General features: G+C 49.4%; 1 protein-coding gene across 1 annotated transcript in view; it reads left to right on the top strand.

The window, feature by feature from the left end:
- RBM19 (RNA binding motif protein 19) overlaps window positions 1–18,097 on the top strand; it is a 142,671-nt gene that overhangs the window by 37,333 nt on the left and 87,241 nt on the right. The window contains exons 17-21 of the mRNA XM_005572333.4: window positions 2,807–2,982; window positions 5,270–5,330; window positions 9,321–9,400; window positions 11,579–11,634; window positions 14,969–15,085. Coding sequence (XP_005572390.3) covers window positions 2,807–2,982; window positions 5,270–5,330; window positions 9,321–9,400; window positions 11,579–11,634; window positions 14,969–15,085 — 490 coding nt within the window. The remainder of the gene's footprint in view (window positions 1–2,806; window positions 2,983–5,269; window positions 5,331–9,320; window positions 9,401–11,578; window positions 11,635–14,968; window positions 15,086–18,097) is intronic.

The raw sequence follows: 18,097 nt of genomic DNA, 5'->3' as shown, positions 1-18,097 counted from the left end.
AAGCTGAATTTCCTGCTTCTCTTAATAGATCTGAATTCTGGCCACGCTAGGTTGACCTTTCTGTCAATTGGCCAGTGCCAAGAAGGGGCTGCTCCCTTAAAGTGGCCATGAGCCCTCTTGGTCACCATCCCCACTATGCTTTTTTCTATAAAATTTTTTTCCAGTCTTCCATGAACCTGTCTCATCAACCAGAAGGTGCCTGAGATTTCGGGTTCCGATGCGGCAGCCTCCAGAACTCTCCTTGGGCCCCCCGTTTTCTGTGATGTAGCTGCTGTGGTCATGAGTGAGACTGTACTCGGGGCATCCAACCATGTGCCTGGTGCATGGTAGGGGACCTCATCAGTGTTCTTTCCTTTCTCCTTTAATCTCCAAGATGTCAAACGCCAAGGAGGGCCAGTGGGGTGGAAATATTCCCTGCTGAAGGTCATGGTTTTCATCTCCATTGAAGTTCTTGTCCAGGACCTGAAGTCTTAGCTGCCTTGCATAGCTTTAGTTCTCACCATTCGTGGTATTTTTTCCTCCAGCTTCGTTTGAAAGTTGGGTTTTGAGTACAAAGGGCCACACCATGGAGTCTGTCTTGTTGGGTAAATTGTGTTAGTTTCTTGGTTGGGGGAGGAGCCTTTGTGTAGATTTCTTCTTTTTGTCCTGGTATCTGAGTCTCGACTCTGGGCTTACCAGAGGGAGGAAGGCAGTGTGTTCAACTGATGTTAAAGAGACAGGATTATCATGGTAGCTGTTTCTGTAAGGACTTAAAAGGGTTGTTTTATGACAAAGTGGTCGAAGCTTAATTAGGACTTGAAAGCATTAGGCTTCCATCAGAAAGGGCACGACGGACAGAGGTATCTTTGGTGCTTGGCAGTGAGAGTGTGTGGGATGGAGCTGAACCCCGGAAAGCCCCCTTACATCATGCAGAAGTTTGAACTGTGCAAGTGAAGGTGTGAGTAGAAGAAGCAGGCTGTCTCCATCAGCTCCAGCCTACCCGCCCATGGAACCTCCAGGTGCTTCTGCCAGGCTAGGGTGCAGGGTTTAACTCTTAAGGGAGGTCACTGGTCATCTGCTTAGAAACATTGAGGGTGAGGGATGTGAAGGCACAGCCTGAGAACTGCTCTGAAGAATTGCTAAGACAGTCTGATTTCCTGGGGGATATGGGAATAGCTTCAGAAGCCTTGTCTTTGGAGGAGGAATTTGTCTCCAGGTCCTAATCATGTGACTTGGGGAAATTGGGGAGCTTGAAACGAATTGAACACATTTCCTCCTAAGATTTCTCAAAAGATCATGACACTGCCCTGTTCCAACTTCCTGAGGCTTCTGTCAGCTGAGAATGAAATCTACATGCTTAGGGGCACTGCAGCAAGCAGGTCTAGTCTCCCTGTTCCCAACTCCCTGAGCTGCAGCCACACACAGACAACACGCACGCAGACACACACACACACACACAGACACACACACCCCTTGCTAACTCACAGCTTCATATTTGCTCTTTAGAGAACCTCTCTAAAGAGCCTCTCCCTAAAATGCTGTTCTTTCAGAGTAGGAGCGGCACAAAGTGCTAGCAGTGACAGGTTGAAATGACAACCATCCCTAATGCCATTCTCCAGAAATAAACCAGGAACACTTTATGCATCTCCTTCCTGTGATCCCTGTGTGTGTGTGTGTGTGTGTGTGTGTGTGTGTGTGTACACGCTTGTATGTTTTCTCATAAATGTGCAGATCGTGTTTTTTGTTTGTTTTTCGTTTTTGAGATGTAGTCTCACTCTGTCACCCAGGCTGGAGTGCAATGGCTTGATCACAGCAACCTCTGCCTCCCAGGTTCAGGCAATTCTTGTGCCTCAGCCTCCCGATTAGCTGGGATTATAGGTGCCCACCACCATGCCCGGCTAGTTTTTGTATTTTTAGTGGAGACAGGGTTTCACCATGTTGGCCAGGCTAGTCTTGAACTCCTGACCTCAAGTAATCTGCCCGCCTCAGCCACCCAGAGTGCTGGGATTACAGGCATGAGCCACTGCACCTGGCTTAGATCATGATTTAAATTACCTTGAACATTTTCTAAAATTACAGTATACACTTTTTTAATATCTTAATTTTTCTCTAACTTTTTTGTGATGAGCTTTGTTGTGTGTCATTAAACGTTCTTTGGAAACGTCATTTTTAATGACTACATATTATTCCAGCTTTTGGTGGTTCTCTACCTTACCTAGTCTCTTGTTTGTGAACATCGAGTATTTCCAGTTTTTCCCTGTGATGCGTAACTCTGAATTTAATATGTGTAGACAAAACCACACTTTTTGTGTATATGCTTCCTGAAGTAATGCATATGAGGGATTTTGATGGTATATAACATTCTTTAGGCTCAAGGGAGTAGTATTTAGACTCTTCCTAAGGTTTGCTCCCATCCTATAATTTTTGAAAAGTTTTAAGTTGCATTTTAGTTTGAAAGTTCACTAAGGGCTATTGTTTTGAGGAAAAATAACATTTTGCTTAGGCTTGTGATTTAGTAAAACAGTTCACATGGTAATTTATTTTGAAGTTCAAATTAGTGTGAGCTGGTCCTGTTTAGGCTCTGTTTGGGGGCTGTGTTTCGTATTCCTTTCTCTTTACAACATAGCAGGGGCAGGACTTTCTCTCTGTCTCAAGAGTTGCTGAAGCTCAGCACAAGTTGGGGATCCCAGTGCCCCTTTCTGCCACTGCCTGCAGAGGCAGCACCCCTTTACCTAGTAGGCTCTTTGCAGTTGGCCCCAGGGCTCTGGTGGGTTTGACATTATTTCATGGATTTGATGTTTTTGTCTTTGTTTTGATGGGGATTTAGTGCCTGATGGTGAAAGCCCAGAAGATGAAAATCCAACAGAGGAAGGAGTAGACAACTCTTCAGCAAACATGGAAGAGGAGGAGGAGGAAGAGGAAGAAGAAGAAGAGAGCCTCCCAGGGTGTACTCTGTTTATTAAGAATCTCAATTTTGACACAACAGAAGAGAAGCTGAAGGGAGTGAGTGGTTTCTCAGCCCAGCAGGGAGGAGTGTGGGATGGGAAACCCTAGTCTACTGATGTGGCTACTGCATTGATCTGCCTTAAAACATGATGCGTGTTAATATGCACTTGGGGCAACAACCAGCACCACCTACTTGACCCCTTCTCCTGGGGTGTCCAGTAGACAGCTCAACTGAAGACTAGAGCAGTAGCAAGGCTGGCCAGGGGGCCTGAGAGGGGCTACCACATATGCTTTGGAGACATACCAGAATCTCTAGGGAGACCGTGTAATATGAAGGCAATAGTTGTTTCTATGATGTAAACTACCCAAAAGTCAATGTCAGCACAATCCTCTCAGCTTGCTGGGAATCATGGAGAAGCCACGTCAATGAATGAGGGTCTGGGCCTGACCTGGAATCCCTGGATGGGGTGAGATTTTTGCATTTATGGGAAGAGGGAAGGGGATGAAAGGGCAGGGAGCTCCAAATAGAAGGTTGGTAAAAGCCAAATGAGGGCTGTGCTGAGTGAGGGCAGGGGGCTTCTAGAAGGAATTGGACCAGCAATCAGGAAACAACGGGGCCTCCAGTTCCAAAGAAGTGGGGTCTGCAAGCTCCCCTACTGTGTGGCACCTCCCTCAGGAGACCCTTTATTTCTAGAGACTGGGCTTGGCACAGAATAAACACTCAATGGGTTTTTCAGTTTTTTGTTTTGTTTTAATGAATAACAACAGCAGGCTGATAGCCATCAACTTGTTCTGGGAAAGAAGCTGGCCATAAGAATGGACCTGATTGATTTCTAAAAATCCCTCTGAACCCTAAAATTCTATCATGGGGTCAAGAGAGAAGACAGTGTCCACTGAGCCTCAGGGGTAGGAACATGGTGGGCAGATGATACGGAGGCAAACGTTGGGGTGTGGTAGAGAGGCAGAGGGCCACAGCCCCTCTGTGACCCTCTGGCTCGGCCTCTGTGATGTGACTGTCCCTTTACCTATCAGAAGAGCGGCCCCAGCAGCAGAGATACCCTGACTAAAGCAGCAGCGTTTAAGGAGCTAAGATTTACCTTATTAAGCAAATGGAAACCCACCCTTAGACTTGCCTTTGGCTACTTCCTGGTTCCATTTTTGTTTTGCTTTGCTTTTAAACAGTGGCATGTGCTGGTAGCATCCAAAAGGTAGATAGATTTGAATATGTCAGATAGATTTGAACGTTAGTTTTATTTTTTTTCTGGTGCGGGTCTGGTATGGGAACATCATTATCCAGGATCATTGTTTCCTGGGAGATGCACGCAAACAGCAGCCCAAGAGCATCCTCTGAATTCAAGGATTCTGGAGCTGGAAGTCACAGCCAAGATGACCTAGTTCACTCTCTTCATGGAACATGGCTGGAGGCTGAGCTTCAGAGAGGCTGGTTCACTGTCCTTAGGTCACACAGTCCACTTGAGGCCCTCAGGGGAAGAGCCCCTAGTTCCCAGGGCTCCTGTCTCACGCCCTGAGTGGAGAGCCGTGGTTAGCAATCAGCCTCCTTGGGCTTGGATCCCAGCTTTGCTCCATGCTAATGATGTGACCCTGAGTGAGTCTGTCAGCCTTTCTGTGCCATAGTTTCTTCATCTGTAACATGGGGATGTTAATAGACTCTTCTCATGGAGTTGTTTTGATGACTGGGTGAAGGAGATATTCCAAGTAAAGCACCTGACACTTTAAACACAAGAGTCAGTAAGCGGCTGCTGCTCGTAGTATTTGTTTCTCAAGATTCTCCCGGGCCCCTGGGCTTCCCCATTGCCCACTGGTGAATGGGCACCTGCCTTTCCCTGGGCCCCATGTGTGGTGCCGCAGACACAGTCGGGAACCAGGTAAACATGGATTTTGCTGTGATTGGGTTTCAAATTCTAGCAAAGGAGACAGAAAAAGTTAAGGGGAAAATAGAATAGACTATGACTTAAAATTTTTGTAAAAATTATTTTGGCATTTGGTGCAGGGGGCAGTGAGAGGCCCGGACTGGGACAGTAGACCCCATGCTCCGGAACTTAGGCCCGGCTTCCCGATTGCATGATCTACAGTCAGTCTCTCACTGTTCTGTGTCCCACTTCCTTCTTCTAAAACTGGAACAAGAAACAAGCCCAGCTGCTCTTATGGGGAACCCTAGGGGACTGTCCAGGTTACTTAAAGAAGGTCATCACTCATCACCTCAAAATGTTTTGGGGACCCCAAGTTGTCCATATGGCAAATTTGAGGGTATAGTGTTTGACAGGGGCCCTTGCCTGCATAGTGGTTTAGAGCTGCTGATGATACTTGTTACTTTCTTATCCAGGTGTTTTCAAAAGTGGGGACAGTGAAGAGCTGCTCTATCTCCAAGAAGAAGAACAAAACAGGTATTCCGCATGAAATTCGGAAAGTATTCAGTATTCAGCCGGAAAGAGTGGTTTCCAAAAGAAGCTCCAGCTTCAGACAAGGAGTTGAGGGAGTACTCCCTTGCACATTTTGAAGGTTCTCTTTTTTTCTGAAGCATGGTCGGCCTCAGACTCTTTGAAAGTAGCCCCTCTTTCTGTTCCCCTGGAGTCTCCTGCTTTCCAGTCGAAGCAGCCTCTCGGGTCAGATCCTCCTAGAGCCTCCAGCACCTCAAACCGCCGGGGTGGTTTCAGAGTGGTGCCATTTGTGGGCAGAGAGCGAGGACCCTGGATGGTATCTAGAGGCTCTGCCTCCTCCCAGCACGTCTGTGCTCTGAAAGTTTGCTAGGAAATAGCAAGAAACAACCAGTCTTGCGCTCTCCCTCTTCCCTTCTGAGGGAGATAACCCAATTGTAGATCTTCTGGAACATTCCACTGAGTCATTAACCACACAGATTTTCCTGAGTTACTAACCATGCACCTCCCAGGCCAGTGGGTACATGGGCAGGCAGAGAGCACTCTCGTCTCTCCATTCGGCCCTGGGTGCTATCCTGAGTCTCCTGGCCTCTGCTGGGCTGTTCTCCAGCCCTGGCTTCCTGCAGGGGATACGTCCTTGCTTTTGCGCAGCCGTGCCAGCCCTATCCTGAGTCCCTTTGGTTTGGCAGGATTTGTAGGAATGCCACATGTGTCAGCCCACACTGTGTCCTGAGCACCTGCTGAATGCAAAGTACTGGGTGGCCAGAATGTCTACTGTTGAGTTATTCCTCAAACAGTCCCCAGGCCCCACCAGGCAGCAGGCACGGTGTTAGTTATATATAAGACTGAGGGAGACGCAGCCCTGCCCGCAGCATGCACACAGTCTAGCTGGAGAGAGAAATGCGCTGGTGGTTACATTAGAGTGCAGCAAGAGGTTGGATGGCAGAGACAGGAGTCCAGCACAGGGGATGGATGCCACATCAGCCCAAGGCTGGGAGGGTTAGGGGCGCAGAGCAGCCAGGCGGCGGGAACAAGGTATTCAGAGGCCACTCACACTAGTGGTCGAGCCTGGGGAATTTGTTGAGGAAGAGGCAGGAGATATGCCTAGAAAGGTAGGCGAGTTCCAAACCATGACGTGGCTTTTATGCCACACACACAGAAGAGTTTTGACTTTTCCCCAGAAGTACTGGGGAGCCATGGAGGGTTCTAAGCAGACATGGCACAGAAGTCAGAGCATCCTTGTATTCATTTACCAGGCTGCCATAAGAAAGTGTCACAGACTGGGTGGCTTAAATGACAGAAGTGTGTTGTCTCATAGCCATAGAGTCTAGAAGTCTAAGCTCAAGGTGCCAGTAGAGTTGGTACCTTCTGGGGGCTGTGAGGGAAGGTCTGTTCCAGGCCTGTCTCTGGGCTTATAGATGGCCGCCTCCATGTTCACAGGGCATCCTCCTTGTATATGCCCATCCCGTGTTCAAATCCACCCACACTTTTTTAAAAAGAACAGCAGTCATCCAATCATACTGGATTTAGGGTCCACCCTAATGACTGCATTTATTTTTATTTTTCGAGGCAGAGTCTGTCACCCAGGCTGGAGTACAGTGGTGTCATCTCAGCTCACTGCAACCTCTGTCTCCTGGGTTCAAATGATTCTTTGCCTCACCTTCCCCAGTAGCTGGGATACAGGCATGTGCCACCATGCCCGGCTAATTTTTGTATTTTTGGTAGAGATGGGGTTTCACCATGTTGGTCAGGCTGGTCTCGAACTCCTGACCTCAAGTGATCTGCTTGCCTTGGCCTCCCAAAGTGCTGGTAATACAAGCGTGAGCTTCCACGCCTGGCCTGTGACCTCATTTTAATTTGGTTACCTCTGTAAAGAGCTTGTCTCAGATAAGGTCACATCTGAGATACTGGGGGTCAGGATTTCTACATGTGAGTCTGGGAAGACACCGTTTACCCCTTAACATCCCTGTTCTCCAGAGTCTTCATATATAGTTTTGGATGCAAGGAAAGGCAGCTAAGTACCAAGTTAATGATGAGAAGGACCAGTTGTGAGGATTTCAGGAAAAAAACAAAAAGTTGTTGCTGAAGTCCAGGATGAGGGTACACCCAGACGGAGGCACACCCAGGCTAGCAGGTGGAGGTGGCTGTGCCTGCCTGTCACTGTGCCCAGTCAGATGCTCTGTGGGGCCAGCCTTGTCCTCCTGGGGAGTGCTCTTCAGCATGTTTTAGAAGTGGTTATCTGATCTTTCCATGTCATAAGCAGCTCTTAAAACATACACTCTCTTTTTCAAGGGCCTGTATTTGAGAGCCCTGTTCTCTGGGGCCCGTCCGTCACAGTTTGGGGAAAGTCTAGACAATGTGTGTCAGTCAGGGTTGCAGCAGGAGACAGAAAGCACTCTCAGCTGGGGTTGGAGCAGAGATGTCTGTAAGGAAGGGGCCAAGGTGTGGCTGGGCTAAGGGAGCCCACAGGGATGTCCAGGGAGTGGGTTCTGTAAGAAGAATGCCTTTTCCCCTGCCTTGCCTGGAGCGACATTAGAGGAAAGTGTGTGACCAGAGCTTAGCTGAGAGTTGGAGCCACGAGATAACCTGCAGGAGTGGTGGCCGTGGATTGGACATGGCCACTGCAGAGCCACCCAAAGCAAGGAGGCAGATGGGGACATGAGGAAGGATCCAGTACTCCAGCCTCTCTCTCCTCCATCCCCCCATCCCCCAATCCCAGATCAGAGCCTCTTGTTGGCTGATGCCAACAGGAAGCCAGGAATCTGGGGAGCCCAGGTAGAGCTGTCTATAGAGGTCAGCTTCCCATAGACACGGTGGCGGAGAGTGGATCTGCATAGTGTCAGTAACTCAGAGATGAACTTGACCTTCTCACAGTTGCCTTTCACACAGTCACTGCGCTTTTAAAATCTCATAGGTACACAGACATGCCAGCCCACCACCTGCAGCCTCAGCCTCCAAAAGAGAGCTTTCGAGGAGTATCTGCTTGAAGAACGAACATTTAAAGTCGCCGTGGGGTGGCACTGGCTGTCAGTTCTGTCTGAGCCATGTATGGGCAATTAATGGAATTCCTTAATGCACTTGGCTCTTATTTTGAACACCTGCTGTCAATGGAAAGGCAGGAGCATAGGTCTCACAAAGAGCACGGTAAAGGTAAAGATAGAAACTGCAAAGTGAGCCAAAGGTAGAGAGCCTCGAGCCTCATTTGAACCCATCAGACTGAAGTGAATCTTTGAATTCACAATAAAGAATAAACCTAACAAATATGTATAAGATGCTGGGGTGTGAGTGGAAGGTGGGGGGACATCAAATCTAATGTCAAGAGGGCAAGATGTAATTAGGGATCTTAATGTTTTTTAGTGCCCTATAAAAGCACTCCTCCCTCCCCAGTCATACATAGTGACGAAGCAGAAGTTTCTGATGAAATTTTTGCAGTATTCTTTGCTATCTGAACTCTTGCTGCTTGCATCCTAGAAGTAAGGAACCAGAGAAGTTTGAATAATGCAGTCGCCCACATGATCCAAACTTTATATCTGAAACCCAAGAACTGAATGGGATTGGCTGGTGAGAAATATTGTTTGTGAAGAGCAAGCCTTTGGTGCATTTGACTCTCACGCACATGTTCATTTTGGGCATTACGTGTGGAGGCAGAGGACTGCCCAGGTAGAAGTTTTGCCACTTGCCTTCATGATGGTCATCTCTCTTGGTTCAGTCTCCCTCCCAAAGCAGAATCCTATTATGAAGTTAATTATCATGTCAGTCATCTTTTAATTAATAGTCAAATGGGCCTCAGGTGGCAGCCATGTTAACTGCATTGACTGATTTCGTCAAGATGACTAGTAATAAACAGCAAGCCAGGAGCCGAGATTTTTGGGGAATGAAGGGGGTATGAAAATAAGAGAAAATACAGTGCAGGTCTGGGGGCCCGTCACAGCCCTTGCACTTGGCCTTGTGCTTCCGCTTCACCCACTGGTGTGATTTCCACCTCTCTCTCTCTCTTAGGAGCACTGCTTTCCATGGGGTTTGGATTTGTGGAATACAGGAAGCCGGAGCAAGCCCAGAAAGCTCTCAAGCAGCTCCAGGTAAAGTAAGGATTCTCGGCTGAGGGCCGCGGAGGCGCTTGGCGGGTAGTAGGAGGTCCTGTCAGCCCTCTGAAATTGAGTGGGAATGTGTGTGAAGTCTACACTTGACCTGGCCCATTGCTTTCACCAGATCTCTAGGGGACTGTGGCCCAAGAAAAAATTAAGAACCTTTCCCAACACTCCACAGTCACCATAGTTCGTTCATTGGATCCATAGCACTATTATCAAGGGCCTGACATGTGCCAGGAGTGGTGCAAGGCCTGGGAGAGGTTGCTGATGTGGACCCCTCTTTCTGGTGGGGTAGACAGGCCATGGACCTCTGAATAAACATGCAGGACCAGGTTATGAAGACAAAGCTGCAAGTTGGGGGTGGAGGTGGGGCACTTAGGCTGTGTGGTCAGGGAAGGCCTCTCTAAGGAGGTGACAGTTGAGGCCACACCTACTTCGTCAGAAGTCAGCTGCACAGAGATCTGGGCCGGAGGTAGTTTGGGAGGAGGGACCATGTGCAGAGGGTCTGAGGCAGGGGCTGTAAGGTGGGAATGAGCTTAGTACATTTGAAAAGCAAAGAGGCCACTGTGGCAGGGGCGACGTGGGGTGGCGGTTCAGGGTGCAGGATGAGGAGAGAGGTGTGCAGGGCAGGATCTTCTAGGCCATTTTACTGCTCAGCCTAAAGGCAGTAGGAGACCATTAGAGGGCCGTGAGCACACTGGCTTCTGCTCCAGCCTCTGCAGCTGCTGGTGTGGAGAGGGGACGGTGGCTGGGGGCAGGGGGCAGGTAGGAGACCCTTGAGTCATCCAGCCTTGGCCAGGGTGGGAGAAGGTGGGGAAAACAGGGCTGAACCGAAAACTGTTTGGACAAAGACTCAACATCCTGTTCAGACAGAGAAGGGAGATATGCCTTCCTGCTAGATCCTAAGTACAAGGACAGATCGGGACCCTCTAGCAGGAGGGGAGCTGGGGGAACGAGACAGCCTGGGATTGGCACCAAACCGCAGGGCAAATTTTGCACCACCTGTAAGTTCCTTTTTTTTTTTTTTTTGAGATGGAGTCTTGCTCTGTTGCCCATGCTGGAGTGCAGTGGCGCGATCTCGGCTCATTATAAGCTCTGCCTCCTGGGTTCACACCATTCTCCTGCCTCAGCCTCCTGAGTAGCTGGGACTACAGGCACCTGCCACCATGCCTGGCTAATTTGTTTGTATTTTTAGTAGAGACGGGGTTTCACCGCGTTAGCCAGAATGGTCTCGATCTCCTGACCTCGTGATCCGCCCGCCTTGGCCTCCCAAAGTGCTGGGATTACAGGCATGAGCCACCGCGCCCGGCCTAAGTTCTAATCCAGAAGCTCTGTGGCCTTGCCTGGGTTCCTTTATGGGATGTAGTGTCTTAGAGTTGGATGATGGTGCCTAGGACGGCCTTCAGCTAATGTGAAGGGGATTCAGTAGGTGTTAGTAGCTTGAGAAGGTGTCCTCTGCTCCCTTCATAATGCCCCACATCCTAGGCTCTTCCTGGTCAGGGGCTGTGTACTCATTTAACTTAAAATCGGCTCTGCAGGTTCAGTGGTCCATATTTCTCTTTCACGTGATGTAAGATTCTATGAAATTTTACTTTGCACGTGTACTGTGTTATGTTCTGGACATCATTGTGTGCATGCATATGTGAATATTGCCTCCAAGAATTGTTCCTACGAAGCTCTGCATGCTGTATTTTATGGGAGATTTAAGGGATTTTCAAGGGTAATTTTGCTAATACACCAGTTCCGCCTTGAGGGACCAATGTTAGTACCTAGCTTTAGATGCAACTCCACTATGATTTAGAATATTTTTCAGGAACATACAAACTAAACCCAACTCTCTCTGCAAGCCAGACCTATGGGCCTTACTTTGCCTGAACATGCTTATAAACAATGGAAAATTCCGTGTCCCTTGAATGACATCTAGGTCAAGGCCTACCTGTGACTTAAGAGAGCATCCAAGGGCTGAGTCTCTGACCACCAGCTGCTGCCTGGGCTCGGTGTGAGCCATTTCAGGGAAAGGCCATCCTCTGTCCTCGAGGCCAGCGAGCCCTGCTCGCTGGGGAACAGAGTCTGCCATCTGCGAGCCAGGGCTCTGCTCTGGTGAAGGGCAAGGATTCAGGTGAGGATTTCTAGGGACAGAGAGATGAGCCATGTTGTCTTCTCTCTTAGGGTCACATCGTGGACGGCCACAAGCTGGAAGTGAGGATCTCGGAACGAGCCACTAAGTGAGTCTTCAGTGTCCTCAGTTCCCTTTCCTGTGAGCTGGGGTTTCCTGTTCTTGCTGCCGGCCGCCCTGGAGGCTGTCTCTCACCCTTAAATGTCCTTTCCACCCATCCCTTTACCATTTAGGACTCTTCCTAATTAAGATACCTAATTAAGTTAGCATTTACCAACTCCGACCCCTGTTTTCCCAGTGAACTATAACAGTGTTAGTCCTTTGGGTGAATGTTTAATGCACGGGGTTTTTTTTTAATAAGAAAAGGAACAAGTGCAGGAGAAACAGGCAAACAACACTCATCTTGGGATAAATAAACCAAGGAAGAGCTGGAGGTTGCTGGTGCTGTGGATGAACCAGAAGAAGCTGTAAAATCTAGATGTTCCTCTTTATGGAACATGCTTTCTTAGAGCTGAATGACAGTGCCTACGATGGCCTCCAATTAATGTTAGAGAGATTCTGTAGGTGTTAGAGATGGAGGCAGACCAATTTGCCCAATGACCAGTATACTGAAGTAGGGGATTATTTGGAGATTTAGCTTTGCTCCTCCATTTCTACTTGCTTGTATATCTAAATGAGCTATTACACCCGACGTGCCTCCAACAGTGTCCGGCACATAACAGGTGCCCAGCGTAAGCCATTATTGTCATTATCATCTACTTGCCTTGGGTGATAAAATGACTGCCTCTAACAGCCCTAGAACTGGTTTCAGATATTTATTCGGTAGTTTTCAGCAAGTTGGTCATTTGTTGTGGTCATCCGGCAAATTAGCTGCCAGCGAATTGACCTTTCTTTTTCCTTTTTTCTTTGTTGTTAATGCTTCCTGTGAAACCAGCTTGGGCCAGCTCTGGTGTTCTTCACCCATTGTGGTCTGTGCTATGTTAAGCATCCTTGGAGGGAAGAAGGCTTGGTACAGGGGCCCTCCTGAGCTGCCAGTATAACAGAAAGAGGTCAGGCTTTGAGCCCCACACCTGTAGTTTCTAATCCAGGAGCTCTGTGACCTTGCATGGGTGACTTTGCCTCTGAAGTGAAACATGCTAACTAGAGGTTGTGTGTGAAGCATCTAGCACTTGCAGTGCCCATGAGCACTGAGCCGGCGGTTTCTGTCCAGTACCCTATCTCCAGAGAGCCTGCCTGAATTCAGCCTTGCAGGATCTCACTTCCTAGCCAGTGTTCATGGAACCATTGTTTTACTCAAGAAAAAATTACAGCAAGCCCACTGTGTACCATATCCTCCTCCTAGGCACTGGGGATGGCGTTTCCTTGGGAGTTTACACCCTAGGGCAGGCAGTGCTGTTCCATAGAAGCTTCTGCAGCAATGGAAATGTTCCACATCTCTTCTGTGCAACATGGTAGCCAATTGCCACAAGTGGCTATTTAGCTCTTGAGATGTGGCAAGTGCAACTGTTTTCGCTGTCTATTGCTGCATCACAAAGTATCCCAGAACTTACAGGCTGAAAACAAAACGTTGTCTCATAGTTTCATGGGTCAGGAATTCAGGAGCAGCTTAGCTGGGAATTCTGCCTCAGGGTCTCACATGAGGTTACAGTCAGGATGTCAGCTAGGGCTGCAGTCATCTGAAGGCTCAGCTGGGGCTTGTGGATCTGTCGTGAAGATGACACACTCACATGGCTGCTGGCAGGGGCCTCAGTTCCTCACCTTGGGGATCTCTTTCTGGGACTGTTTGAGTGTCCTCATGGCATGGCAGCGGGTCTCTCCAGAGTGAGTGATCCAAGAATGGGAAAGGAGGAGGCCACAATGTCTTCTGCAACCTAGTCTGAGAATTCACACGCCCTCCCTCTGCTGTGTCCTGCTGGTCACCCAGGCTGGCCCTGGTAGAGCGTGGGAAGGGATTACACGGGGTATGAACACCAAGAGCCAGGGATCATCGGACCATCTTGGAGCCTGATACCCCAGCAACTGAGGAAGTGAATTTGTAGTTTTGCTGCTTCTATTTTTTTGAGACGGAGTCTCACCCTGTCACCCAGGCTGGACTGCAATGGTGTGATCTTTGCTCACTGCAACCTCCGCCTCCTGGGTTCGAGCAATTCTTGTGCCTCAGCCTCCCGTGTAACTGGGATTACAGGTGCCTGCCACCACACCTGGCTAATTTTTGTATTTTTAGTAGAGATAGGGTTTCACTATGTTGGCCAGGATGATCTTGAACTCCTGACCTCAGGTGATCCACCTAAGCCTCCCAAAGTGTTGGGATTACAGGTGTAAGCCACCATGCCTGGCCTAGTTTTGCTTTGTTTTAATTTAGATTTAACTAGCCACATGTGGCTGGTGGCCACTGTATGAGACAGCATAGCCCCCAGAATGACAAGACAAAAAAAAGAGCTGTGCTGGGTAGCTGTCCCCTTCCTTGCCGAGGGTTCAGGCTAGTGCCCTCCCTTCCAGGTGTGGCAGCCAAGGAACATGATTAAATTTCTAATGTACTAGCACAGGGGTCAGTGCCAGGAAGAGAAATGAAGCTGGTGGGGGTGTGGGTGAGGGGGTTGCCGTTTTAATGAAGACAGAGAAGGCCTGTGAGGAGGTGACATGGAGCAGGCCTGAAGGAGGTGAGTCCTAACGTGGTTATTATCATAACAGCTGCCATTTATTGAATGTTTACCACATGCTGGGTCCAGTACTGAGTCTGCTTATTAAATCTTCAGACAATCAAATTGGGTTGGCCTATCATTACACCCATTCTACAATGGAGGAAACTGAGGCCCAGAGTGGCCATGTTACTTGCCCAAGATCATAGAGATCCTAAGTATCCGATTTGGCATTCACACCCAGCTTGTTAACTCCCAGCCTTTCTCACTTCCCTACCCTGTTTTGGTGGAGTGGGAGGTTTCCCTGGGAGAGCAGGGGGACAGGTCAGGTAGCACTGCATTGGGGATGACCTTGAACGTGGGCTGAGAGTGTCCTCGCTCGCCCCCTGGTCCATCTTCATGGTTAGGCCCCCGCATGTTCCTCCTCGGGTTATTGATGAAGTGTCACAAACAAGACCTTTGGAAGCCAACCAGGGCCTTTCTTTGCAACTGGAGAGAAAGACACAATAGAGATTGGGTTTGGTGAGAAACCAGCCCCACCCTTAGCGGGGCTCCTTAAGTCCCTGGTGGCCCCAGAGTCTCTCAAATGAAGGGCAGCAGCCACCCAGGCATGGATGTGTCCCCCTGACGTCTGCAGCTATTTTGGGTCCTGTCACCTTCCTCTCCTTTCAGGTTGGTCCCCCACCCCACGCACCCTCCTTGAATCCATCACCTGAATATTCTGATGGAGGCGTGGTGAAGTCAGTGTTGGGCAGGAGCTGCTGAAGCCCCGAATAACTCGAACCCTCTGCCCTCACCCTCCAGGCCAGCCGTGACATCGGCTCGGAAGAAACAAGTTCCCAGAACGCAGACCACCTCCAAGATCCTGGTGCGGAACATCCCCTTCCAGGCCCACAGCCGGGAGATCCGAGAGCTCTTCAGGTGAGAAGCGCTTGTTTAGTCCAGGGGACTGGTGTGTGGGCGGGGAGCCTGCCCGAGTCTCGGGGAAGGTAGCCTTTGGGTCCTGGATGGTTCCGCTGCAGGCCGGCTCAGTGGTCTTTCAAAGATCATCTTTTGGCTGCTTTTGATTTATCTCCCTTAATCTCAGTTGTGGCTCCCCAGAGCATTGTGCAGGAAAAAAGTCAAAACAGCCAGGTTTCCCCTCTCCAAGGCAGATGGAGAAAGGGCAGGCAGGCTTCCCTGTCCCCATCCACAAGGTGCAAGAGGGGCAGGGGCCCCAGTGGCTAAAATCCAGCCCTGCCCATGATCTGCTTGAAATTTCATCCAGGCCACCCCTTTGGTTTAAGGTGCTAGTTTTCCACCTTAGCCACACATTCCAGCCACCTGGCGATGGCTAAAACACACCTTTGCCAAGGCTGCATCCCCAGAGGGTTGGATTCCATTTTTCAACAGTGGGGTCCAGACATCGGTGTTGTGCTGAAAGCTCCCCAGGGGATCCTAATGTCCAGCCGGGGTTGGGGACCAGTGGCCTAAATGGCTCTACGGAAACGAAGGTGAATTACCTGCACACGTAAAGCAGTCCGTCAGCACCTGCTTGCACAGGCGTGGGAAACACAGCTGTCACGGGGACCCAGCCGGTAACGGCAGCAGACTGGGTGGGGACTGAGCAGCAGGAGGGCCTCTCTCTGGCCATCCAGCTGGGATGCCACACAGGAACTCAGGCTTCATAAGACCAGTTCCCATGTTTTGAAAGAAACTAGCCATGTGGATTCTTAAGGGGAATTCATCAGCAACTAATTCACTTTTTAAAACCAAGACAAAGTCAGGCCTGCCCCAGGGCCGCTAGTTGGTGATCCCTATGCTGACGTGTTACAATGTTTGGCTTTTTCAGATTAGGTAGGCATCACCCAGCACCAAGCCCTGAATGAAAGAAATGTCCTTATATCAGGGCCTAAGAAGGGACTGCTTGAAGCCAAGGCCCTCCCCAGGCACGGGCAGGGTAGTAGAGAGACCATCTAGCTCTCAGAATGTAATGGCAGATGAAGTCAGCTTCACCCAAACACATTGTTGAGGCTTGGGTGGGATCCAGGACTGCTCGGGGGACCTGCAGCACCGTGGCCTGCGTGTGGGTGAACATTTAGAATTCTACAAACTAGGTCTCGTTCATTCATTCTATGCTTGCACAAGGATCCGAGAGTGAAGCCTCTGTTAGAGTTGCCAGTTAGCATCTTGCAAGGTAATCTGTGGATACAAAATAAGCCTTGTGTTTTGGAGATGAAAAAGAATTATCTTTGTGTGGCATCTACCTTCGTTGCTTTCACTCTGTAGTTTGAAGCATAAGAAGTCACCTGGGGAACTTCAGAAATCTTTGTCCTCTTTTTCCCCTGTTTATTCTAAATCATACAATAGTATTCAGTTCATAAACAGATGTGGTGTGTGGTGAGCTGGGATCTGAGGCAGAGACCAATCCTGCCTGTATCTGGGAAACAGGATCTTAGCTATATGATCCCCGGGTATCCTGCACGGCAGGAACAGCCTGGCAAGATGGGGTCATGACCTGGGGGATGTTTCCCATTTCCCCAAACCTCGGTTGATCAGTCATCCCTCCAGGAAGGTATATATCCTTAGCCTCTCGGTGTGTCTGCTTACTTTAACATACTCTGCTTTTTAAAAGGAGTCCAATTTAAGAACTGCCAGATTAAAACAGGCTTGCTAAGAAGAGCACATGTTGATCAGGAAATAATATCCTGCCGAAATGACAGTTTCACTTGGTTCTGCAGTATATTTAGGATGACACTTATCCGGGGAAACAAAAGACCTCAAGGGAAGAGAGAGCACTTTGTTTGATCTCACGTATTATATTTATTTTTAGAAGACAGGGAATTAGTGTCCGCTGAACATAATTACATGTGGTGACTCTTCTCCTTGGCATTGTTCTGATGAGAGTTTTCTTAAACCCCTGGAAACGTAAGCCCTTCTTGGAGGGGCCGTACCTGCTATTGTTGTTCACTCCGACCGGGGACGTAAGGCAGTTCTTCATTGCAGACAGCAGGGGTCGCTGTGAGCCTTCTCAGGGACTTCTCCGAGATTGTCCAGGGAAGCCCCAGACAGGATTTCAGACAAAGCCACTGGCCGGTAAAGGTCGTTAGCCAGGGAGAGGTTTCAGGGTTTCGGGGAACCAGGATGGTCCATTTGGCCAGGCAGGTTCTATGGGTTTATCCTACCAGGTGTAGTAAAAATCACAACTCCCTTTTATTACACGCTTGCTGCGTACTGAGCTCTGAGCTTGAATGCCTTCCCATGCAGAATCACCTCCTTTAAGCCGCACAGCAGCCCTGTGAGGGATGGTCATCCCTTTTGCACCTGGACAGAAACTGGAGACGGAAACTAGGGAGACGAAGTGTCCTGCCTGAGACCACCCTGCTGAGTGGGGATTTGGATCTAAGTCAGCCTAACCCAGAGCCCCAGCTTGGAGCCACTCCTCTCTGCTGCCTGTTCTTTTGGGTCTAAAAGGAGCTGTCTTCCTCCAGATCATTCCAGTGGGAACCAAATGACAGCGAGTGTGTTATTTGTACCAGGCACTGTGCTAGCCACGAGGCATGTAGCTGTTTCAGGAGAGATTTAGGTCTCTCTGTAGGGGACCAGAGAGGAAACTGACAGTGACAGCCAGTGGGACAGGTGTGCAGGTGAGAGCGCAGGGCTCCGGAGATCATTCTCCAGGCAGGGCCTCAAGCTACCCTGCCTGCTGGAGGGGAGAGGAGGCGCCCTCCTAGCCGGAAGGAGCAGTGCCTGGGGCCCTTCCCGGAGGCCACCAGCCTTCCACTGGGTCCTCAGTGCACCGCACTCCAGCCCCTTAACTAACCAGCCCTGGATTAAACCAGACAGGCATCAAGAGGCACTGCATTTCCGTGTTTCTGTGCGATTGCTGTCTGGGGCCACTCAAAGATTATGTTTTTGGAAACTCAGAGAGAGGCACGGCAGTGGATTCGTGGA

Source organism: Macaca fascicularis, chromosome 11 (assembly GCF_037993035.2).
Source record: "Macaca fascicularis isolate 582-1 chromosome 11, T2T-MFA8v1.1".
Classification (NCBI taxonomy): Eukaryota; Metazoa; Chordata; class Mammalia; order Primates; family Cercopithecidae; genus Macaca; species Macaca fascicularis.
This window is presented reverse-complemented; position numbering and strand designations above follow the sequence as displayed.